Here is a 26,748-nt window from a genome sequence, read left to right on the forward strand (position 1 = left end):
TCATAAAGGAAGTAAACAATTGCACAAAGGTCCTTTCCATGTGACCTCTGTTTGTAGATTACGTTGTAACTTCTCAGTTTCAGCTTCTCTTCCTTCTTGCTTCATTTGACTCTGAGGCTACTGTGAACGAAGGGAACAAGACAAACCTGTTCAGGTGCAGAGGATTCCGCTGCAAAGAAATCTCTGCTGGTTACTGGTATTTGTAAGTAGAATTTGGCACTTTCTGTGGGACTTTACATGGAAGGGAAAAATCTGAGAGAGAAGGGAGGGACGGACTCTGGACATTAATCTGTATTCAGGTTGGGATTCTTACTCACCTTTTCCTGTAGGTTTAATTATTTCTTTCTGTGTATTTGTCTTTTACGTTTTCTCTGTAAATATCTGCCTGAAGTAGAGGCTTTTATCATATGTCTTGAAAGATTTAACTTTGTTGTTAAACTATAATGACAGCAGAATTTAATTTTCTACTCTACACAAAGTTTTATTTGTAATAGATCTATGTATGGAAAGTGGCATTAAAGAAATAAAGAGAAATGTAAGTAACAATCTTTACAAAGGTAATTATACTGTGTAAAAGGATTTGATGACACATTAAGTTAATGGAACATTTCAGAGATGTAGATGTTCAGAGAGCAGGACTGGTTATAGACCATAACATGTGGAGGTATGAAAGTTTTTAGTGGTAAGGATGAAGAGGTTACTGATAGGGCCACATCTTTTTAAATCCATTTTCCCTCCCTTACTTCCCTCTCTTCTTACTCACTGTAGAGCTCTGGCATATAAAAAGGCACTGCCTTGCTAATTCAGAGTAGCTGGCACATTTGAAGTTTTGGGATGAACCTTGGGCCCCCAGATGTTTTGGAACTATATTTCCCATAATGCTCAGACAGCCTAAAGAGTGTATCAGCATCATGGGAAATGTAGTTCCAAAACCTCTAGGGGCCCAAGGTTGCTGATCCTTGTCCTAGAAAATGATAGATAGATAGATAGAGTATATTTAACATTCTGTCTGTCATTATGGAAATTATGTATGATCTGTGGTTCTCAGCTACAGTATTATAACACCAGATTAAACTTTGAAGATATTGATGCTTCAGAACATACATTGTGTATTACTTTATCATGAGGGGCCATAAACCACAGCAGGATTTTTTTTCCCTTCTTGTAGGTGATATATACATTTTTAGAAATTTGACTAGAGCATGTAATATCCTGTATACAAACTTTAAATAAGTGAATATTTTATAAAGAAAAGGAGAAAATCTACATGTACACAAACCAGGAATGAGCCAGCTGCCGAGAAGAGACACACAGTTTGTGGAGGTGTAGTGGGGTCAGATAAAGAGCACTTACTAAAGATAAAGCCATACTGTGGGCTCTGAAATTTAGGATGAACACCCATGGAGTGTAAATACAGTAGCTGTTGTTTAGGTCATTGAAAGTAAATAACGTATAATAACAGCTTTAAAAAGTGTTAAAAGCTTAAAATGTTCTAAAAAATATTTCTAAATACTTAAAGGGATATGAAACGCAATTTTTTTCTTTCATGATTCAGATAGAGCATGCAGTTTTAAGCAACTTTCTAATTGATGCCTATTATCAGTTTTGCATGCTCTATCTGAATCATGAAAGAAAAAAAAAATGGGTTGCATATCCCTTTAATTCCTTAAAGGGACATTATTATTATTATATGAATGCGTATATCTAACCCCTGCAAAGTGCTTAATTATTTATATATATTTAATTCTGCATATATATGATATGGGGACATCTCTTTGTGTTTTTAAAAGACCTGTGTAATTTTTACTAACTAATTTTTGCCCTTTTTGACTAAACAGAATAGGTAATTGCCCTTATCACAGTATAAAGAAGAGTACCAACACATGCCTTCTGTTTGCCATGCTGAATCCCTGCAAGTCACATGCAGCTGGAAGCTTCCAATCAGCTTGTCACTGGCTTTAAATAACCTTGACAGAGTTAAGTTACCTGGGGATACATGATTATGGATATGAAAGCTGCCATTCTACGTTGGACAAGCAACAACAAAGAAGATAAGACAGGCAAACAACATCAGTGCATGAGTGCAAAAAGATGGAATAATATTAGGCAAGATGGTACAATTACCATGTCTTTAAGGATTTCAAAAGATGCTGAGAGTATGATGCAGGTGGAGAGTTACAACAGGACGCCCTCTCCTGCCACAATAAGCAGGAGAAAGAGAGGACCAAGAGGGAGCTTGTTTGGTAAAACTGGGTCTCTACCTCTAGGAGGGGTAAGGATCTCCACAGCTTATTCTGATGGATGCAACAGTCAAGATGGGCAAGAGCCAGAATCCATTCGCAGCAGCCTGGTCCTGGACCCTGTAGAACATGCATGGATGATTATGGCTGCAGAGGGCAAGTTTGACGAGTTGCAAGAGTCACTACAGCAGGATCCAAGCCTCGTGTACAAAAAGGATTTTGTAACTGGATACTCCATTCTCCATTGGATGGCCAAGCATGGGAACCATGAGGACCTGATCAAGCTTATGGACTTTGCAGGTGCTAGAGAATACAAAATTGATATTAATGCCTGTGCTAGTGGGGGGCTTACACCACTCCATATAGCAGCTATTCAGGGGCATGGGATGCTCATCAAAGTGTTAGTTGGGGCATACAGTGCAGATATCAATGCCAGAGACCACAATGGACGCAAAGCCTGGCAGTACCTGAAGCATCATACTCCAAGACCACTTTTAGAATTATTGGGAGCTCCAGAAGAAGATGAGTCTGATGCTTTAATTGTAATGAATATTAATAACAATTGTTTGCCTTCTGATTGCCAGGGCAGGGTGCAGCATCGCTATGATGAAATGGATTCTGCATCCAAACTAACACTCACAGTATCACCTCTCACAAACCTTTTCAGAAATGCATACAGCTTCTTTAAAAAATGGTGACTATCAATTTTAATGCATACGGTAATTAACAGGCATGTGTTATATACATTTTACAATTGTTTTGCTCCTGTTTTATCCAAGGGAAACACATTTTGGTTATATTAAAGGGACATTCTAATGTATATATTGCATGCTTTGTTAAAGTTTGTAATTTTGCATCACTGAACCTAGATAACTATTTGTTTAACTTGAAAAAATAGGTTAAAAACATAGGGAAAAGTACAGCTCGGGAGCAGCAAGCATTGCAGCTCTAAAGAAAAACATGCATCGTGATTGGCAGGTCATGTGACTGACACCGCTTTATTAGCTAGATCATCTATGTCCTGCTTCAGAGCTGTAATGTTTGCAGTTTTTTAGTAGTGGGTTAAGCATATAGTCATCTGGGGTTAGTAATGCAAAAGAAATACTAAATTATTATTATCATTTATTTGTATAGGGCAGCCAACTTCCATATCGCTGAATAAGAACAGCTGTTTCATATGATGCTAAAGATCACCATTTGGAAAAACAAACACAAGTGAATGGAGTATATAGACAACAATTCTATAACTGTAAATATAAAACTACACACATTTTTGCAAAATTCTTGGGTTGAAGAAAATCCTCTCACAGTGGCCTAGATGCATTAAAGTTTGTTCTGCCAGCTGCTGCTACAAACTGTGTCAAAACGGCACACTCCTTTACAAGATGAAATAAACATTTTATATTAAAGCATTTGGTACTTTTTCCTTTTAAGAAATGGAAATGTGGTGCAAACACTCAAATACAAGTGAAATATCATTTATGTTCACTTCTAATAGACTTTAGTAGTTACTACCAGGTGCAATCATGTTCACCCTCACGGCCCTCTGCAAAAGCTACTTTCCACTGAGCCCCTTTACTTTGTGTTTAGCAGCTAACAGGAATTCAGGCCTAGTGGAGTGCAGTTTATAACGCAGGATGCTTTATCTTGTGTTTAGTCTGAAACTAAGAATAACGCACAATCATGTATTAAAAGTGGATAGTTAAAATAACCGGAGCATCTTAATGTGGTTGAAACTTTTTTACACTTCCTATACTTTTAATGGATTGCGTATATATGGATTGCTTAATATGCTCACATTACAAGTGGTGAGATTGTGCATTTAATGGATTGAGTAATATGCTCATATTACAAGTGGTGAGATTGTGCATTTAATGGGTTAAGTAATATGCTCATTACAAGTGGTGAGATTGTGCATTTAATGGATTGAGTAATATGCTCATATTACAAGTAGTGAGATTGTGCATTTAATGGGTTGAGTAATATGCTCATATTACAAGTGGTGAGATTGTGCATTTAATGGGTTGAGTAATATGCTCATATTACAAGTGGTGATATTGTGCATTTAATGGGTCGAGTAATATGCTCATATTACAAGTGGTGAGATTGTGCATTTAATGGGTTGAGTAATATGCTCATATTACAAGTGGTGAGATTGTGCATTTAATGGGTTGAGTAATATTCTCATATTACAAGTGGTGAGATTGTGCATTTAATGGGTCGAGTAATATGCTCATATTACAAGTGGTGAGATTGTGCATTTAATGGGTTGAGTAATATGCTCATATTACAAGTGGTGATATTGTGCATTTAATGGGTCGAGTAATATGCTCATATTACAAGTGGTGAGATTGTGCATTTAATGGGTTGAGTAATATGCTCATATTACAAGTGGTGAGATTGTGCATTTAATGGGTTGAGTAATATTCTCATATTACAAGTGGTGAGATTGTGCATTTAATGGGTCGAGTAATATGCTCATATTACAAGTGGTGAGATTGTGCATTTAATGGGTTGAGTAATATGCTCATATTACAAGTGGTGAGATTGTGCATTTAATGGGTTGAGTAATATGCTCATATTACAAGTGGTGAGATTGTGCATTTAATGGGTTGAGTAATATGCTCATATTACAAGTGGTGAGTTACATGTTGCGCTTGGCACAATCCAAAATACTGCTGTAAAATGTAGCCCTTTTTGAATCTTGAAGTGAACCATTGTTGTTAATATACAGATAGTACGCAGATAGTACGCCGCACTATCTGTTAAGCACTCAAGCCATATCCTACATGAATTTTACCACACACCTCCATACAAGTCTTTTATGATTTAGAGCACCCACGCTATCTGACAAGTTAGCACGCACCAGACTATCACTTAAGAAATAAAAATTACTTTGCACTTGTAATATGAGCGCAAAAATAAAAACTCTATTTATTACATCAGAGCAATGCTAATTCACAGTACAGATAATATTTCTGTGCTACACTTGTAATGTAGCCCTCAAAGTTTAGCGTTGTTCTATATTACCGGTATATTTAGTGTGAACTGACAATTCACGCACAGAGGACTTGAATGTATCTTGGCCATTATGAGAAAGGAGCATAAACCCTGCAAGATCTGTACATTTAGCCTATTTATATTGCACGAGCTATGACTATATGTTTACATGATATGTATATTAGGTACGTGATAAAAGCCAGCTGAGAATAGCTGAATATGTTTTCTCTGTCAAATTATAGATGATCTCCCATGTTTACTGTGCTACTAAAAAGTACATTTAACCTCTACTATTCAGGGGAATAGTAATTCCTATCAATATAACATTTAAACCAAAAGTCACTTTCCAAAGAGGTACTACCTTAAAGGGACATGAAACTCAAAATTTTTCTTTCATGATTCATATAGAGAATACAATTTTAATCACTTTTCCAATGCACTTCTATTATTTAATTTGCTTTCTTCTCTTGTTATACTTTGCTAAAAGGTTTATCTTGGCAAACTCAGGGGCAGCAAAGAACCTAGGTTCTCAGTGCTGATTAGTAGCTGCATATAGATACCGATTGTCATTGGCTCACCCATGTGTTTAGTTACAAACCAGTAGTGCATTGCTGCTCCTTCAACAAATGATACCAAGAAAATGAAACAAATTAGATAATAGAAGTAAATTAGAAAGTTGTTTAAAGTTGTATTCTCTTTCCGAATCATGAAAGACATTTTTTGTTTTTTATGTCCCTTTAAATAACTTATTTTAATGTGCCTCTAATCATAAATAGGCAGTTATAGTTTACTACATGTGCACTGAATTCCTGGTGTTAATAATTTGTGCACTCCTAAACATATTGTGGAAAAAAAACTTTACAGCCCATTAAAAGAATTCTCTGCTTTATTTTTAAATATTTAAAAGGGACATAACCCCCCAAAAAATAATAATGCCATGATTCAGATAAAGCATGTAATTTTAAACAACTTTCTAATTTGCTTGTATTAGCAAATCTTCTTCATTCGTTTTGTATCTTTTGTTGAAAAGCAGGGGGCGCAAGATGAGGGGCATGTACATTTGTGGAGCGCTATATGGCAGCAGTTTTGCAAGAATGTTATCAGTATGCAAGGGCAGTAGATGGCTGCATTATTTCCTGCCATGTACTGTTTCAGACACCTACTTAGGTATCTCTTCAACAAAAAATACCATAGGAACGAAACAAATTTGATAACAGAAGTAAATTTGAATTTTTAAAAAAAAAAATGTATGCTCTATCTGAATTACAAAAGAAAATTTTTGAGTTTCATATTCCTTTAATTTTTTAAAGAATGACCTGTCTCGCAGCTAATTCTTTCACAGGAGCACACTGTTGTACCGTGCTTGCATCCTCTTTATAGGAAAAAGAAATATTATACAGGGGGGGGGGGGGGGGGGGCTCCCAGCTAATTGAGTTTAGGTTTGTATTAAAGGGATAGTAAACCCCAAAATGTTCTTTTATGATTCTGATAGAACATACAATTTTAAACAACTTTCCAATTTAATTCTATTATCACATTTTCTTCATTCTCTTGTTATCTATTGCTGAAGGGACAGCATTGCACTACTAACAGGAAGCTGAAAATATATATTTAGCCAATCACAAAATACAAATGTGTGCAGGCACCAATTAGCAGCAGCTCCCACTAGTGTATGATATGTGCATATTCATTTTTTAACAAGGGATACTAAGAGAATGAATCACATTTAAAAATAGAAGTGAATTTAAAAAAAGTGTCTTAAAATGACATGCTCTATCTGAATCATGCAAGTTTAATTTTTACTTTCCTATCATTTTAAACAATTTTTTTTTTAAAGTACTCTTTTATAGAGCCCATTTTAGGCAAAACATCACATATATACGGTGCATAGATTACAATGCACTCTTTAATACCCACACAGTTATCACTACTACAGCTACAAATTCCAAAAGCAATGATTCCAAAATCCAAAATTATTAAAAAATCCAAACTTTTTAATTTTTAATAATATTTCTTTAAAAATTAAATTATTAAAAATTATAATTTTTCTCACTGGTAAGTCACAGTTTTCTCTTTATTTAAAACAACTATTGCTTTTCTGACTACAGTACTGGACTAGCTTTCTGATGGTGCTATGTATACAAAATTATTAAAATGATATAAAACTGCCTTTAGGTTGTATTTATAATCTGGACTATGACATGTAAATATTGCCTAAATGATATAAGATATTGTTGTTTACACTTGATCCTCTCCAAGTTGTCCCATTTTACAGATACAAATATTTTGAAATCCAAACTATTCCAAAATCCAACCCTTTTTCTGTCCCAAGCAGTTTAGATAAATGGTTTTATGCCTGTACTACTATCACTTTAACAACATAGTGCACAAGAAGAATTTGTTTAAAAAAAAATAAACTGTTCTAACAAAATAATAAAATATCCCTTTAAGACAATACATTTTTAATATGGTTGTTGATATTTGTTGAAAAAAATTATTAAAATATATATATATATAATCTCAGTGGAAAAAATATATTGTTCAGAGACCCTTTCCTGGATCTTGTTGAGGGATTTTTTTTCAGTAAAGTAAGAGTAGATCATTCATGTTGTCTTTGAACATGTGAATTAAAATCAGTAACATATATATATATATATATATATATATATATATATATATATATATATGTGTGTGTGTGTGTGTGTGTGTGTATGTATCTATGGTTACCCCACAGCTGGTATTTTACCGACACAGCTGGTATTTTTAAGGTTCAGGTAAAAGTTGAAAATGAAGAATTAATATAGAAATAAAAATGATATCATATGAAACTTCTTCTAAGTGTGTTAGAATCTAATTGTTGACCATTGATTATTTAATATCAGTCCTAGCAGCTTTAGTTACTAAGTTATGCTGTATATTTATTTATGCAAATTGATGTTAATGAGTATGGCCGGTATTTTTATCCAGAAAAGGTAGCAACCCTATGTATATCTACTATGTCAGATTTAACGTATTCACTGGTTGATTTATCTTGCAGTATGGGTGTCTATATACTGTACATCCACCATATTCCCTGCCATAATGGCTTTGTTTGCAGTTTGTCACAAAATGAATGTGGCCTAGAAATAAAATAATATAACTGCAGTAAAATGTTAATAAAACTGCTCAGATGCATAAAAAATAAAAATATATATTTTAAATATGCCAAAGACTAAATTAATTGTGTGTTATCAGTATTCTAAAAAAAAATCAAAGGAAAATATACCATACACTAAAAATACACATATGGCTGCTTATTGCCACAGAACAAAATGATCACCGCACAAGCAACAAAAAGGGGCATATGATGAGACCCCATTCCTTTGCCACAAGGGGTCTTGCCATTAATTTAAATACTGTATTGGTTGGTACTAACTCCAAAGAAGCCGCTATCCTTTAAGGAAACCACAAGCATATACAAAAAAAATCAGGGAATAGGGTCCCCATCATTGCCCCCACAATACATAAACATAACTCCCCTTATTTGATAAAATAATCCTTTTCTTTCAAATAAGTGCAGCTGCCATGTGACAGTCATTATAAAGGCAAATACACCACAGCATTTTTGGTCCAAGTATTTTATGTTTGGTTTAGTATTTTTTTACTAAGCTAATTGAATTTCGCCCATCATTAGAATTTTGCATAGTTTTAAAATCTATATAATATTTATACGCTTAAATATTATATTAATAGTTTTATGGTTAAATATTCTATTCTAAAATGACAAAAACAATCAATATTTTCTTCAATTTTTTTTTCTTAATTTTTTTATTGAAAACAACTTATACAATTGTTACATTGCATCGAGCATACAATATATAAGAAATTTGTTACAATATGGGAACAAACATTGTTAGTAGATATTTTGTGTTTGGTACATAAGGTATCTTGTAAGATTTAATACAGCGCTATAATTTAGGTAAGTTATTTCTAATGTAGTTTATTTTATGACGGTCTAAGACGTTTAGATCCAGTTTATTTAGTGAGAGTTACAATAAGTAACAATAAAGTTACAATAACCTTCCCAGAGGAAATTCATAGCTAGAAAGTCATCTATACGCTTAGGGGTCGATTTATGAAGCAGCAGATGCTGTTTCCAACCCACTCCACTTCAGGTCCATCTGAAGCGGAAGTAAAGAAGCAGCGGTCATAAAACCGCTGCTTCTTAACTCGTCCACCACCTCTGAGGCGTCAGACAGCAATTAGCCCGATCAGATACGATTGTTTTGATTGACACCTGTTGCTAGTGGCCGATTGGCCGCGAATGTGCAGGGAGCAGCATTGCACAAGCATGTAAAGAGAAATGCTTATGCAATGATAAATGCCGATAGCATATGCTATCGGCATTTATCAATGTGCGGCAGACATGATCCGCTACTAAGGATTTCCATTCTGAAATAGAAGGCACAATAGTTGATTTCCAGTTTCTAGGGATCAATCTTTTAGCACAGTTAACCATAAGGAACATCAGCTTAAGTCACAGGTTGCATTTAAAGGATTACTAACTTTTGGATTTTTAACCAAAAACGGAACCTATATTTTAAAATAAAGATATAATAAATAAATCACTAACCTATTTTCAGATTCAAACGAAGCTGAATAACAGCATAAAAATAAGTTTTATTTTTTTAATCCTGACGTCACCTAATCCAGCCCTACCATTTGGTAGTATTGAAGATTTGGCCTAGCTAGGCCATCTCTAGCTTTAGGTCTATATGTAGTGGATTTAGTAATCAGAGGGGGGGGGGGGGGGGTTGCCAAAGGTAAGCATTCAATGTACCTTGGAGTTTATTAAGGAATGTTGTAGGTAAGCTGGTTGGTACCGTTTGGAAGAGATATAGGGGCTGAATTATCAAGCTCCGAACAGGCTCACCAGAAACAGCAGTTATGAAGCAGCAGTTTTAAGACTGCTGGTCCGCTGCCTCGGAGGCTGCGGTCTGCAATCTGCTCGATCCTATACGATCGGGTTGATTGACATCCCCTGCTAGCAAATATGCAGGGGGCGGCATTGCACAAGCAGTTCTGGTGAACTGCTTGTGCAATGTTAAATGCCTACAGCATATCATGTCGGACAGACATTGATAAATTGGCCACATAGAATTTTAGGCAAGATGGTCATCCTAATAGCATGTAATCTTCTAAGCCAATTCATGGTTTTGTTTTGCCAGGAATTTATTGGATGTTTTTTAGCAGTGGGTAATTATTTGCAGAAAATAGGTTTTGTGGGTCTTTAGTTATTTGTATCCCCAGATATTTTATTAAAGGGACAGTCTAGTCCAAAAAAAAACTTTCATGATTCAGATAGGGCATGAAATTTTAAACAATTTTCCAATTTACTTTTATCACCAATTTTTCGTTGTTCTCTTGGTATTCTTAGTTGAAAGCTTAACCTAGGAAGTTCATATGCTAATTTCTTAGACCTTGAAGGCCGCCTCTTAAGAATGCATTTTAGCAGGTGTTTCACCACTAGAGGGTGTTAGTTCATGTTTTTCATACAGATAACACTGTGCTCGTGCACGTGAAGTTACCTGGGCGCCATCACTGATTGGCTAAACTGCAAGTCTGTCAAATAACTGAAATAAAGGGGCAGTCTGCAGAGGCTTAGATACAAGATAATCACAGAGGTAAAAAATATGTAAATATAACTGTGTTGGTTATGCAAAACTAGGGAATGGGTAAAAAAGGGATTATCTATCTTTTAAAACAATAACAATTCTGGTGTAGACTGTCACTTTAAGGTTTTAAGAAATGTATATGAATGGATTTTCATTATTTGGTCAGTTATTTCGTAAGGAACAACAATGCTCATATATTCAGATTTTCAAGCGTTTATTTTAAAATTGAAGAATTTGAAATATAATTGGAATATTTTCTTTTAATGTTTATAAATGAGTGATAGAGGTATAGAATTCTAAATATTACTGTTTTGGGAAGGTGAACTGAATAAAATATGGAATGTGTTTTTTTATGAAATACAAGGTAATAATGACTATCATGCTCTTGTTAACTATAAAAAATAGATTTCATTTCATATAGTTCCATTTTCTAAAAGTGCTTAAACTGCTAACAATAACCACAAAAAAAAAAAAAAATAACAACAAAGACAAATGCTTTGGTAGAGGGGTGTGAAATGGCTTAGCAGTGAAGGGGTTAAAATTGTACCTGTTCCAAAAGCTTTCTGCAACACACTTTGGAGTTTTGTCATTCTCAGCTATTAATGTATCTAATAAGAAACTCGACTCAATAACTACTTTCTTAAAAAAAAAAAAAAAAAAAAAAAAAAAGAAATGTGTTTCAGGATAGGGGATCTCACCCAAACCCAAAATCGTCAAAGCAAAACCCTCCTTATTAACTGTAATCCAAACATATAAATGATGTGAGAGAGTGACATAATGTATTTGATTTCCCTTTGTGGTCATGCAAGGACCCTCTGAGGCACAAAATGACTAGAAATATTAAAGTTTTGTATTAAAGTATTATAATAGTGGATTTCAGTAGATTTGTTTTATAAACAGCAGAAATAGTCTGTTGATCCATAGTTAAAAACAGAAACTGTCTGTTTATCATAGTTAAAAGCACTTCCTATATGACACTAAGGGTGTTGGCACATCCTGAGCAGGAAACATAGAAGACATCCTTAATTAAAGGCTCTAAAATAAATATCACAGAATAATATATATATATTTATACACAGGGCTTGAAATTTCCAGTGGTCCAGTGGTACCGGATGCAGCGGACCATTAAGAAAATTGACTTTTTGCTATCTTTAACATTGAGTGGACTACTAACTTTTCCCTCTGGGTTAGTAGCTTTTAACCCCTGCCTAGTGAACCATATAGTGATATTTTTCCACCCCTGTATAAATATATTTATAAAATCAAGGTATTCACAGATGCAACATGTTTTCAAAAAGTTGTCTTAGCTCTGGTTAAAAGATGTATACTGTACATCTATTCTTCTTATTTGCCTTGATCATAAATAGTTAAGGATATATTAGTCTAACAGAAGAACATATTTCACTCAGTTTATTTACTCAAACGTTGCCATTTAAATTCCATATTGACATAGCTCTGCACTACATTTTCTATATATGACTCATTCTCTGTATATATACAAAACACTAATTTACTGGCCTGTGCTCACTGCTCACACAGATATAATTTAAAAAAAAAAAAACGGACAACCCAGAATTAAAAAAACAAAAACACAACACATTTCAAATTTTTTTTTTTTTTTTTAATGTTTCTGTGCAGAATAAACCTTTTTTTTTTTATTAGGCTAGTAGAGTTCTTTCCTAGCATTAGAATTATGGAAATTTTTAGCGGTTATCATGTCTGCTTCACATGCTTAAAGGGACACTGAACCCAATTTTTTTCTTTTGTGATTCAGAAAGAGCATGCAATTTTAAGCAGCTTTCTAATTTACTCCTATTATCAATTTTTCTTCGTTCTCTTGCTATCTTTATTTGAAAAAGGAGGCATCTAAGCTCGGAGCCAGCCAATTTTTGTTTCAGAAACCCTGGACAGCACTTGTTTATTGGTGGGTGAATTTATCCACGAATCAGCAAGAAAAACCCAGGTTGTTCACCAAAAATGGGCCGGCATCTAAACTTACATTCTTGCTTTTCAAAAAAAGATACTAAGAGAATGAAGAAAAATTGATAATAGGAGTAAATTAGAAAGTTGCTTAAAATTGCATGCTCTATCTGAATCACGAAAGAAAAAAATTTGGGTTCAGTATCCCTTTAAGGTCCAGGGTTCATAGCCCAATGGGGCTAATTCTTTGCAGTCCCATTGTATAGTAACATTTTGGAAGTTTTCAAAAGATTAACAAGCTTTAATGAAATATAGCAGCTTACTTTTTTATTAGTGTCCCTTTAATGTTTTGGAAGTTTAAACTGAGATAAAATTATGAAATGATATAGAATCAGTTTAAGTAAATGGGTTTGGAACTGAAAACCTTCTCATTTTGACAATTGTTATTTATTTTATTTATTAATTCTATTCAGCTGTTTTCAGACAGAGTAACGTACTGAGACTGAAAACATTATACAATGTGTAGAAACTAGCAGAAGCACAGTAGCTATTGGTAAAGTAGCCAAAGGACTTCATGGATACAGAACTATATGCCAAGTACTATGTAGCTGACAAAATGTATATTTATGATTAAATGTATATGATCATGATTTAGAGATTTTTGAGCTTCTTACCTCTAATACTTTGTTGTAAAGTATTTGAATGTTCCTTTAGATACACTTTTGACAAAATCATTGCACTGAATTTAAGAGGAAATGACAGTTACAATTAAACTTTCATGTTTCAAATAGAGCATGTCATTTGAAAGACTTTTCAGTTTCGTTCTATTATCAAATTGACTTTGTTCTCTTGGTATCTTTTGTTTCAAAGCATACTTAGGTAGGCTCAGGAGCAGGAATACACTACTGGGAGCTAGCTGGTGGCTACACACGTCATTGGCTCACCAGATGTGTTTATCTAAGTCCCCGTAGTACATCACTGCTCTAGAGCTAATTTAAAATATGCATTTAACAACTTTATAGAAATTAAGCACATAACACTTTTTATGTCCTTTTAATCACAAATGCTCCCGCCCCCCTCAAAACAAATCTAAAGAGCAGGTGGTTCTTTTTAAACAAAACCAAAACAATGTTGAGTGTTATTTCCCTTACTAAGTTTTCTGGAACTTGTTTATCAACAAATCCATGGAAACTGACATTACTATAGGATATATTGTTTGTAATCCCTCTTCATTTATTGGGGTATGCATGAGAGTTATAAATGCTTTGCACAGTATAAAAATATGTAAATAATCTCTACGGACATAAGTGGATATCCTGGCAGTCTCTTGCTTAAAGGGATATGAAACCCAAAAAAATTATTTTGTGATTCAGACAGAACATACCATTTTAAAAGAGTTTCCAATTTACTTCTGTTATAAAATGAATGGTCCTTTATAAGACTATTTTATAAATCTGTATTGGGATAATGAATTTTCTTAAAGGGATAGCAAATTCAACTTTCATTATTTAAATAGGCCATGTCATTTTAAGCTACTTTCTAATTTACTTTTATCATCAAATTTGCTTTGTTCTCTTGGTATTCTTAGTTGAAAGCTAAACCTAGGTAGGCTCATGTGCAAATTTCTAAACCCTTGAAGGTCACCTCTTATATGAATGCATTTGATAGTTTTTCACAGCTAGAGGGCGCTTGTTCATGTGTTTCATATAGATAACATTGTGCACATGCAAGTGAAGTTATTTAAAGTGAATGTAAAGTTAAATTGTTTACCTAAAGTGAAACGATAGACGTTAAAAAAATGAATGAGAGTTTAATTCATGAAATCTTTAGGATATACTTATCTTCAGAGCTATTTCACTATAAACGCTACACGGATAAGAGCTGAAGCTCCGGTCGCCATTTTCATCAATTGATTGACAGATGACTCATCTGCAATCAACTTATCCATGTTTCCCCCCCAGGGCGTTCAGCCCCTTTGCACAAACGTCACTGCCCGGGGGAAAACAATGAACAAATGAGTAATCTGTCAATCAATTGATGAAAATGGTGACCGGAGCTTCAGCCCTTATCCGTTCAGCATTTATAGTGAAATAGCTCTTACAATAAGTATATCCTAAAGATTTCATGAATTAAACTCTCATCCCATTAAGTACACAAAACACCAAAAAGTAAGTGCTCTAATGTTGTAGAAAATGTATTATTGCACAATTACTTAAATACAGCTGTGTTCTTCAAGACATTGTTAACGTCAGCTCTATTGCAGCATTGTACTACTAAGATTTAGCTGGACACATCTGGTGACACGATTACAAGACATATGTCTGTAGCCACAAATCACCAGCTAGATCAGTAGTGCATTGCTGCTCCTGAGTCTACAGTAGTATGCTTTTAAACAAACAATGCCAAGAGAACAAAGTAGATTTGAGAAGATTGAAAAGTCTCTAGCTGAACCTTGAACGTTTAAAGGGACATAAAACACAGTTTTTTTAATTTCATGAATCAGACAGAGCATTCAATTTTAAACACTTTCCAATTTAGTTCAACTATAATTTTTGCTTTGTTCTCTTTGTATCCTTGGTTGAAAAAGCAGTAATAAAATACTGGGAGCTAGCTGAACATATGAGATAAACCAATGACAAGTCATGTGCAGCTACCAATCAGCAGCTAGTTCCCGTTGTGTTTTGCTGCTTCCAAACCTACCTAGGTTTTTTTTTTGTTTTTCAACAAAGGATTGCAAAAGAATTAAGCAAATTAGATAATAGAAGTAAATTTCAAAGTTGTTTAAAATTAAATGTTCTATATAAATCATGTAATACATTTTTTTTATTTATATCCCTTTAATTTTGACTTTCAGAGCTCTTTAAGTAAAGAATTGTGAGGGTGCTCAGGACAATATTGCCAGTGCTATCGTACAGACCCCAAAACGGTTTGTTTTCAAATATGGCAGTGAAATAGTTTATATAGATGATTTGTGCGCTTTAAGATAAAATATGGAATCAGTTTAGCATATGTATGTGCATTGATTTCTATGGATATTGTTATAGTTTGCTTTTGTGTTGCCTGTTAGATTTGGTACATGCTCAAAATTAAAGTGAATGTAAAATTTATGCTTAAGTGCCCGTTTTTTAAAAATTCAATTAAAAACAGGGGCACTTTAATTCATCAAAATTTACATTTCACTCCTGTTGTGAAAAAAACTTACCTTTTAATCTTCACAGCAGCTCCAGCTTCCTCCGGTAGTCGCAAGCCATTTCTGATGTCAGAAATGATGGATAGGTCATCCTCCAATCACGGCTTCCCCCCCAGGGGAATCAGTGTCTGATTCAACGCCGTGATTGGAGGAAGCCGGATTCCTCATTTTAGACCCAGGAAGAGGCTTTGCGACGGGTGGAGGAAGCTGGAGCTGCTGTGAACATAGGCGTAGCTACAGGGGGGCATGGGGGGCAATTGCCCCCTGAATATTATTCTTTGCCCCCCTGTGTGCCACCCCCTGCAAAAATCTCCTTCATCTGCCTGTTGCGTCCGCCACCCTAACAGTTAACTTTTAAATCAGAGCGTTGCCGTGGATTACCATGGCAATGCTCTGAAACATTTGCTGCTAATCAGGAAAGAAAGAGCTGTCTGCAGGCAGACAAGCTACATATCCCACATGACCACCAGGGTTCAGGACTCCCCCCTCCCTGGTATAAGGTACACTAGTGGTGGATCCAGGGGGAGGGCAACAGGCAATTGCCCCTCCCAACAGCTAGGACTGTGTGTGCATGGTGTAAGCAGAGGCCGCCCTAGCGTTAGGCAAAATAGGTGGTCGTCTAAGGCTGCATATAAGCACCGCAACAACAGCACTACTAGTAAAAAAAGGCACTAAGATTGCGCAGCTGTCAGATGTTTAAACATTTGTATTTAATTTTTGCACATGATCATCATGGTCTATACCGGGTGACAGATTTTATAAAGAAAGATGTGGGCGGGGATGAGCCATTGGAGGCAGAGCTATAGCAGCCTTGATTCAGGACCTTAGTGACAACGGAACTGCAGAGGTCAGGTAACATTCAATATATTTTGTGCTAAATCCAATTGGTGCGTCACTATCAACACTTGAAGGAGGCAAGTGGGAGGAATTTCTCACGAGCAGAGTGTACTCTGTATCTGCTCTCTGCTGCTGGCTTCCCTGCTGGTGTAGTGCCTGTGCCACTGCCAGCCCATGCCTTACAGACTCTACTATCTGCTTTAGCGAGGTAACAGAAAGCAAGCAGCCTAATAAAAACCTCAGTGCAGTGAAAATTAAATAATACCTAGCTAGACTCTAGACCAGTGCTTTCCAAACTGTGTGTCGGGACACACTAGTGTGTCGGCAGCAGTGTGTAGGTGTGTCCCTGCTTCAGCACAAATTTTTTTAAATTTAAATTATTTTTTTTTAAATTGTTTTTTGGTTTCTGACTTTCCACCTGCTTGCTACGCATATCACATGGTTGACACGTGAGTGATACCTAGTGGGTCACAGATCATCTTAACCAATTGGCACAGCTCAGTGGGAACTGAAATTATTACCATTGGCAGATTTGGCGGCACATTGACTCCTGACTGCACGTGTAGTCTCCTTAATTGGCTCGTGACTGCAAGTGTAGCTAGTGAGTGTGACAGCAGTGTGTTTGCAGCGCGGGCAGTAGTCAGTCGGGCTCACAGAGCTCTGAGGGTGGCAGCTTAAACGCTGAGCTGAAGTCAGAAGTCAGTGGGATTTCTTTGCAACTAGCTCCCAGTAGTGCATTGCTGCTCCTGCCCTTGATATATGGATAGGAAGTGGAAGCTTAAAAATGCTTGATGATGAAATGTAAGTGTCTTTATCTAATATTACACCAAATATTCTGAAACTGTGTTCATCTCATCAACCTCATACATCCCATTAAAATAGTAAGTAGCTATTGGTGTTATTAAACATGTTTTTTAATTCTTGCACATACTGTTACTTGTAAATACATTTTGTTATTATATAATTTATGTATGTGTCCGTATCTCTTAAAACAAGTTAGTTTAACCTCCTTTTTGCTAGTACAACTGAATTACTGTGTCGCGAAATTATGTAGGTTTAAACAGTGTGTCACCAACATGAAAAGTTTGGAAAGCTCTGCTCTAGACATTCTGGCCTGAATGTCTTTCCAAAACTGATTTTTGTCATTTGAAAGTTTTTTAATGCATTGCTCCGTGTTTGCACTAAGTAAGAAATCAGGGGGAGGAGTTTCCCCCTAGGAGTCTGTAGAGTGTGCTCTATCTGCACTCTGCTGCTGGCTTCCTGGGTTTGCAACAGCCTTTCATACTCTTCTGCCTGCTTCAGTAAGGCATGCAACAGCAGAACAAGCAGCCTAAAAAAACAACTCCTCCTAGTGCAGTTTAAGGTCAGTACTGTGTATGTATCAGCTACAGCTAGCCTTTAGTATTGCCCCTCCTAATGGTTATGTGATTTGTCATTTTTAGTGCTGTGTGCATGTAAGGCATATCTGATGCAGTCCTAAAAAAGTACCATATATTCTTACAATAAATCTTCTTTTATTTTGTTGTTTATGTGCTCAAATATCTTTTCAAAATATTACATTTCATTAAGCAGTCATACTATACTATCATGTAGGGTTTTTTTCTTTGAAGATTATATATATATAAGTATGTGTATAAATATATGCATTTTTTGTGCAGGGATTATATACACTTACCAATTAGTCAGGAGGATTACTACAAAGTAATTTGTAAATGTATGCATCTGTGTAAAAACACTATATACACTACACCCCCTATACCCCAGATACAGCTCCTATCCCCTTACTACAGCCCCTATCCCCCTACAGCCCTTATACCCCCAATACAGCTTCTATCCCCTTACTACAGCCCATAAAGCCTCTATAGCCCACTACAGCCCCTATACCCCCAATACAGCTGCTATCCCCTTACTACAGCCCATAAAGCCTCTATAGCCCACTACAGCCCCTATACCCCCCACTACAGCCCCTATACCCCAATACAGCTCCTATCTCCTTACTACAGCCCTTATTATCCCCGCCACTACAGCCCTTATTATCCCCGCCACTACAGCCCTTATTATCCCTGCCACTACAGCCCTTATCCCTGCCACTACAGCCCTTATCCCTGCCACTACAGCCCTTACACTACTGTATTTATAGATTGATGCATTTTATTTGCACATGATGTATATTGCATAGATGTTTTAGTTTGGATTGGATTCCAGAGGCTATAAAGTTGTATTGTATAGTATTTGTGGCACTATTGTGTAATGTCTATATGTATTATTAGTTTGTCAAAGTCTTTTTAAATAAGTCTTGCTCTACCGGACCATTTGCAGGGGTATGAGGCCTTTTTCCCCAGGCTTATACTGACCGATGCCAGGCCCGATGCTAAAACATCACTGAGGAGGTCATAAGGTGACACAACGCTACAGGGCAACACAGCAGTGAGGCCAAAGGTTTGGAAAGAACAAGCATGTGAGTGGTGGAAACTGCTTGAATGACAACGTTAACGGCATGTCAAGACTGGAGCTCTGTCGTGACAAAGAGGTATCCCATCCGCGATCTGGTGGACTCTGGTAAGGTAACCGGAGGGGGGTACGTAATAAGCTAAGAATACTGCTCCTTGTCAAAGTAACCGCAGAACTAAGTAGCCCATCCGCAATTGATGGACATTAGCAAGAGAGCTGGTGAAGGGCGAAAAGCTGCAGGGAAGTGAGACATTTATACAGCGTGTACAGAGAAAGGCTTAAATGCAATAACCCGCCTTGGTGGTGGCCCAGAAAGGAATATCTGGGGGAACAGAGTACTGTTATTTCTGGGGAACTCACAGAGAATTTACAGCAATATTAACTTGAGATGCAGGAACTGCTTAACTGTTTAAATATCGGCTAAAAATATAAAAGGGTTTGCCTCAGCAATATCAATCCCAGACCCTGGAACTGTCTAACGGTCAAAACCCTGGCCAAAAAAGCCAAAAGGTCTTTCCCCACGAAACAACCTGCTACATCAATTAAGGGAAACACACTGCCTTGAGCTGACAGCTGCATACATAGACAGGGGCAAATACTTCTTAAGAAGACCTCATCTGTGCATGATGAACTTTAACCCTGGCAGTTTTATCCAAATAAGGCTACATCCTAAGCTGGTTAATTATTTCTGTATTGTTGCCAAAAAGATCAAGTTAAAATCTCTTTTTTTTCCTTTTTTTGCAATGCTTTTTTTTATTCTTTTTCCTCTGTTTTTTTTCTTTTTTTTTTGAATGATTATGACTATGGTTGGTTAAATGCAAAGTAACAAAAGGGTTTTCTAAAATCTAGTCACAGGCTGTATACATTCGACATACCCTGCACCTCTAATCTGAGGCAGTAATACCAGAAGGGGGAAATACCCCTCTTTCTATTTATATGCGGGTTTACTTTATTGTAACTAGAGTTACTAGTACAAATTTTCTAATATATATAATTTGCTAAAGGTCCCTCATAGGATATTTTTATTTATTCCTTGTACCAACAGAGAAGGTCCGAGAGATTGAAACCTAGGTTTACTAAGATTGAAGTTAAATTTAGAATTGAGATATAACACCTAGAGAGTATTTGTAGCAGGTACTGCGGGGTTAACATTGGTATGGGACCATTTCATTGATCCTTATGGTACGCATATAACATCTTCCTCTTTGCATACATTTCTCTAAAGGTTCCTTGTAAGGTATCTATATTTTCTGACACAGAATAAAAAGGCCCGAGAAGAGTAAAACCTGGGTTTACTAGGGCTGGAAATAGCTATAGGTGTGAGATAAAATTACTCTGATAAAATCATATAGAGACAACTGATTTGTATGTGTAAAAGGGAATGTTTAGGCATGTATAGTTATTTATAAGTATATAAGATACAGGCTAATACATGTACTCATAATCTCTTCTTGTTCAAAGTTGCTATATAAGCACTTATTTGCTCTGCTTTGTTTTTTTCCCCTATTTATCTTTCTTTAAAGTAATACCATACTGCATTAAAATTGCAGCATATGGAGAAATTTATAACTAATTACAAGACACAATCTCCAAATATGCCAGTCAAAGCTAGAGATAAAAAAAACAGAACTAGTATTGATAATGCAGGGAATCTGCCTCTAACATCCCCTATAGTAGAGTCTACTAGTATAGAGTCACAGGATATAGTCAAACAGATCACAGAGCTTATGCTACCTCAATTCGAGCAAATTAAAATAGATATAAATAATCTGACCACAGAAATTAAACAATTTACATTGAGACTTAATGAAGCAGAACAACGCATATCCGATCTAGAGGACGCTAAGATAATGCAAGAGCATATAATGAAGGAACAGAATACACAGATAGAAAGCCTACAATATAAATTAACTGATTTAGAAGATCGCTCGCGTCGTAACAATGTAAGAATCTTGGGTATACCCGAAGCGAGCGAACCCCAAGACTTAATACACCTGGTCTCACTGTTAATACCCCAGAGACTTGGAATAACACCTAACATACTCCCATTGATAGTGGAAAGAGCACATCGCCTAGGGCCAATTAGGACCTTACCAGATGGAACAGTTAAAGCAAGACCAATTATAGCCAGATTTCTAAACTTTCAGGACAAGGTAAAATTCATGCAGTGTTACAGACAAAAAGCGCCATTAATTTTTGAAGGTAAATCTATCTTAATGTTTCAGGATTATTCATCTGAGACATCACAAAAACGGAGAGAAGTAACCCCAATATGCACGAAGCTAATACAGGCAGGGATTAAAGCCACAGTCATATACCCAGCAAAGATTAAGATTTTAACAGAGGGAGAAAATAAGACATTTAACACTCTAGAGGAAGCTAAAGAATTCGCAAAATTGAAAAATACCTAATCACTTAAGAATATGTTATTATGGAGTGTTTAATTTCCATATCTTTTGCACTGAATCCGGCCATGGAGACCGACACGGTCCAGTATTATTGTCTTTTTTATTGTATTGTGCTTGGTTTTTTTTTCCCTTTTCTTTTTTTTTTTTTTTTTCTCTCCCCTTTCTCTTTCTTTCTTCCTTTCTCTTCTTCTTCCCTTCCTCCCCGCCCCTCCTCCATCAATATTCCCCCTCCTATCTTGGAAAGGCTATACTATCAGATAATATACCTATGTAAAAATGAATAATAAACTTAATCTTGCCTCTTGGAATGTGGGGGGGATAACCTCGCCACAGAAACGTAAAAAGATATTAAAACAGTTAAAAAGATTTAAAGTAGATATTGCTTTTCTTCAAGAAACGCATTTGAATAAAATTGAGCTAGGCAAGCTTAAAACTGATTGGGTAGGCAAAGTAGTGGGGACACCTTGCTCAAATAGAAAAAAGGGGGTCGCATTTCTGTTCCATAAAAAAATCCAATTTAAAATACTTAACACGGAAATAGATCAAGATGAGAGATATCTCATCATGCTACTTGAAATAGCAGGGACAAAATTTACATTTTGCAATATATACGGCCCTAACAAAACAGATAATGCCTTCTGGGGAAAGTTACAAAGCAAACTACTACCCTACTTTACAGTAAACTTAATTGTGGCAGGCGACTTAAATATAGTTAAATACCCCACATTAGATAGATTGAAGCCATCACTAAACAAAAATAGTAAACAAGAAGCTAAAATATTTAAGAACTTCTCTAATCTACTACACCTTCATGATATTTGGCAGATTCAAAATCCAGATCTGAAAAAATTCTCCTGTGAGTCACATGCATATCGTACATTGTCTAGGCTGGATTATTTCTTAGTAAGTGATAAAATGCTCCGACTAGATTTGAAACCCGAAATACAAGAAATACTCATTTCAGACCATGCTATTATCACTCTGCAAATTAAAATACGCAACCCACAAGAAATGAATTTGGGCAGATTGTTTTTCCCTAGGCATCTTGTGGCTAATGTACAATTTAAGGCGTGGCTAAGGCTAAAATGGATAGAATTCAAACAGATCAATGAAACAAGTGAAATTAAAACAGAATTACTTTGGGAGACCTTTAAGGCCGTGATCAGGGGTGAAATAAAAGCATATCTGGTAGTACAAAAGAGAAAGCAAATGGCTAGGGATCTGGAGCTTGCCTCACAGTTACGTAACGTGTTTAATTCTTACATTAGTGATCCATCTGAGGTTCTCTGGCTATCATATCAAAAAGTTAAAAAAGAAAGGGAATTATTTCTGACACAAAAGGTGGCACAAGATGATCTTAGGAAGAGGTTTTTCTTTTATAGACATGGGGGTAAAGCAGGCAAAGCCCTAGCTAATTTAACTAGAGCCAAAAAGAAAAAAGAGCCAATTACAGCTATTAAGACTCCAGAAACCCGTATTACAAATAACTCAGCAATTCAAAGTTATATATGCAAATATTTTAAGGAAGTCTACTCCGAGACATTAGTCGACACACAAGCCAAAAGTGAGTTCTGGGGTAAAATCGGGGTCCCAAGATTAGAAAAATCAAGTTTGGATGAATTAAACCTTCCTATTACTTTACTTGAAGTAACTAATGCAATTAAAAAATTGGCATCTAATAAAGCCGCTGGACCAGACCAGCTCCCTGCAGAACTCTACAAACTGCTAGCGGAGGACATTGCACCTCTACTAGTCTCTTTATTTAATCAATTCTTTATCCAAAATAATTTACGTTCAAAATATTTTGCGGCTTCACTTATTACCTTGATTCTTAAAAAGAATAAAAACCCAGAGGAAATAGGCTCATATAGGCCGATCTCACTATTAAATAGTGATTACAAGCTCCTAATGTCTATAATTGCACAAAGGTTTAAGCACGTTATCGGATCTCTTATACATAAAGATCAGGTGGGCTTCATGCCAGGCAGAAACTCATCACGCAATTTACGTAAACTACAGCTAATACTTAATATATATCACAAACAAGTAAAAACGGAGTTATATACTACAGATCTAGATGCAGCAATAGTATCTATTGATGCAGAGAAGGCCTTCGACTCCATAACCTGGGACCATCTATTTACTGCACTTAAAAAATATGGAGTCGAGGGCCCTTTCTTTCAATTTATACAAGTAATATACCAACTATCGTCTGCTGCAGTTATTATCAATGACACTATTACAGATTATTTTCCTTTATATAAGGGCTCAAGGCAGGGCTGCCCATTGTCTCCCTACTTATTCAATTTAGCGCTCGAACCCCTGGCTATACAGCTTAGGAAAGAACTGGAAGGGATCAAAATAGGTAAAAGAAGGATAACAACATTGTTATATGCGGATGACCTCTTGGTGATGCTATCCAATACAAAAAAAAATATTCCTACTTTAAACCAAATACTACATGACTTTGGGGTATTTTCGGGCTATAAAGTAAACCTTACAAAAACAGAAATTTACTGGCTCAAAAAAAATAAGGACTCACTACAAATTTCCCCCTTTAGAGAAACAAAAGACCATTTTACTTATCTGGGCATTAAATTGTCAATTCATTTTGAAGATTGGTATGACCTTAACTACCCACCAATCTTTCTTAAAATAAAACACTATATGGAAAAGTGGGCAAAATTTAAGCTTACATTAACAGGCAAAACTAATTTAATCAAAATGCTCTTATTCCCTAAACTATTGTACCTAATGCAAAATCTGCCAATAATAATCAAAAAAAAGGACCTGATTAGGTTTAAACAGGAGTGTACACAATTTCTCTGGGGGGGAAAAAGGAAGGCAATCTCGTATAAAAAACTTATGTTGTTCAGAACAGAAGGAGGGTTAGGGCTACCTGATATAGAAATATACAACCTAGTCTGTATTGGTAAGATCGCCTTAGACTGGCTGACAGAAACTGATTATTACGCAGCCCTTCCATTAGAAAGAGTCCTAGTATACCCATTCTCCCTCAATGCTCTTCTGCACATTCCCAGAGATAAAAGACCTCATAAAATTAGGGACCTACCCGTCATACAGATGGTAATTACTGCATGGCAAAAAATATTACACATTTTACACATTGTCAGCTCTTTCTCTAATCATCTACCTATAGTGGGAAACCCTAACTTCACGCCAGCATTGGACACAAACATATTTAAGATCTGGGCCCAAAAAGGGATTACCAATATAGCTCAACTTATAGATAAAAATACATGGACTTGTAAGACCTTTGCTAAAATAAAGGAAGATTATGAGATAAACAACAAAGAATTCTATGCCTTCCTACAAATTAGGCATTACATACAAGAATTACTACAAAATAATCTGGCAATAGATGCATGGGACCCAATAGAACCTATTTTGAAGCTCTTCAAGGCAGGTAGATATAGTATTTCAACAATATATAGATTGATTATCTCTAATAACGGTACCAGTAATCTACAAAAACTAGCAGAAATTTGGCTGACGCCGCCAGAAAGAATCCAAGAAAGTTTTAGACTTATAGATAGAGCAACAGTCTCCTCCTCATGGAGAGAGACACATACCAAATTTATAAACAGAGCTTATATTACCCCACAAGTAAAGGCCAAATGGGATAAATCTATGACGCCATGTCAGAAGTGTAAGAGTAATAGCGCGGATTTGCAGCATTGTTTCTGGTATTGTTATAAAATTAAAAGATTTTGGTACAAGATAGGTAACTGGATTTCTAAAATTAACCAATGTAACTTTCAAATAACAGATAAGAATGTCTTTTTTTTTATTAATCAAGAAGAGACAGATATTAAAAACATCCGCCAACTGAATAATGTAATTATCACAGGAAGGCTTCTAATTTTAAAATACTGGAAATCTAAAAAGGCTCCAAGCTTGAAAGAATTCAAACAAAAGCTTCAAAACCAAATCATTTTAGAACAAATTGATACGTCTGTAAACTCAGAAGCCCAAGTTAAGAATTTTTTCTATAAATGGAAGAGCGTAATTACTAGCCTACCAGAAAATATGCAGAGACAGGTAACTGCACCCTTTAGAGGTACGATATACATGGAACAAGCTATAGAGAATAAGGAATATCCTATATAGTTGATCATTGGAGGACGGGGGGGGGGGGGGCAGGGGGACCGAGAGGACATATTCTTCTTTTTTTTTTTTTTTTTTTTTTTCTCTCTCTCTCCTTTCCTCTTTTTTCTATCTTTCCTTCTTTATTTTATTTTTTTATTTTTTTAAGATATAAGAAAATCCCAATTTCATCATGCAAACAAGGACTTTGTAACAATTAATGATCTCGTAGAAATACCTTTCTCTTATTTTTTGTTAAATATAGGCATCTAAATGTTTGGAGTAAGGTGTTTTTTTTCTTTTTTGATGATATGATATTATGACTAAATGTATCGTTTTGCATTACATCTTTAGGGATACTTGAGGTATTTATGTTATAGTGTAATTTTCTTTCTGGCTCAATATACAGCATCTGAACTAATGTATGTATGACTATGTAATACATCGTGATACTGTTAACAATTGTGTTGACTGTAATGCACTTATAAGGAACCCTGAGGTCTTTTTCTCGGTAATCCTTACTTGTTTTTGTTCAATGAAATGTTATGATGAACTTGATAATAAAGATATATTTAAAAAAAAAAAAGAATTTACAGAGTTTTATCTTCTATTTTATTGTATATTTTATCAATCGCTACTGCATTTCTGATCGGAGGCCAACTATGTTTCATTGTCTTAACACTGTACAGTGACAAAGTTGAATCTAAATCTAAGGTTGGCTGTTTGTGTGTCTGAGTGTGTGTCCCTGAGTGTGTATGTGTCTGAGTGAGTCTTTGAATGTGTCTGTCTGTGTCTCTGAATGTGCCTGATTGTGTGTTTGTGCCCGTTTGTGTGTGTGTGTGCCTAATTTTTATTTTGAAGTAGGAAGTGGCTGGCTGTGTAAAGTTGGTACATGGTACTTAGTATTAGTTACACACAAACACACACACACCAGCAAACAC

The 26,748-nt window shown here is 35.7% G+C and overlaps 1 protein-coding gene across 6 annotated transcripts; it reads left to right on the forward strand.

Moving 5' to 3' along the window:
- Positions 1-72: 72 nt before the first annotated feature.
- SOWAHD (sosondowah ankyrin repeat domain family member D) lies at positions 73-25,833 on the forward strand. Of its 6 annotated transcripts, XM_053699194.1 has the most exons (3): positions 391-535; positions 1,839-2,959; positions 19,161-25,833. In XM_053699194.1, the coding sequence occupies exon 2, from the start codon at positions 1,997-1,999 to the stop codon at positions 2,936-2,938; it is 942 nt and encodes a 313-aa protein (XP_053555169.1). In that variant the 5' UTR covers positions 391-535; positions 1,839-1,996; the 3' UTR covers positions 2,939-2,959; positions 19,161-25,833. The 6 variants fall into 6 exon arrangements, with proteins under 6 accessions (XP_053555166.1, XP_053555164.1, XP_053555167.1 ...); XM_053699191.1 differs by lacking the exons at positions 391-535; positions 19,161-25,833 and adding an exon at positions 73-202 and having other exon boundaries at positions 1,839-7,793; XM_053699189.1 differs by lacking the exons at positions 391-535; positions 1,839-2,959 and adding an exon at positions 136-202.
- The last annotated feature ends 915 nt before the right edge of the window (positions 25,834-26,748 follow it).

Source organism: Bombina bombina, chromosome 1 (assembly GCF_027579735.1).
Source record: "Bombina bombina isolate aBomBom1 chromosome 1, aBomBom1.pri, whole genome shotgun sequence".
In the NCBI taxonomy this organism is placed as follows: Eukaryota; Metazoa; Chordata; class Amphibia; order Anura; family Bombinatoridae; genus Bombina; species Bombina bombina.

Excerpts from the sequence above, each read along its gene's own strand:
- SOWAHD (XM_053699189.1), top strand. The coding sequence starts at position 21,977 with ATGAATAATAAACTTAATCTTGCCTCTTGGAATGTGGGGGGGATAACC.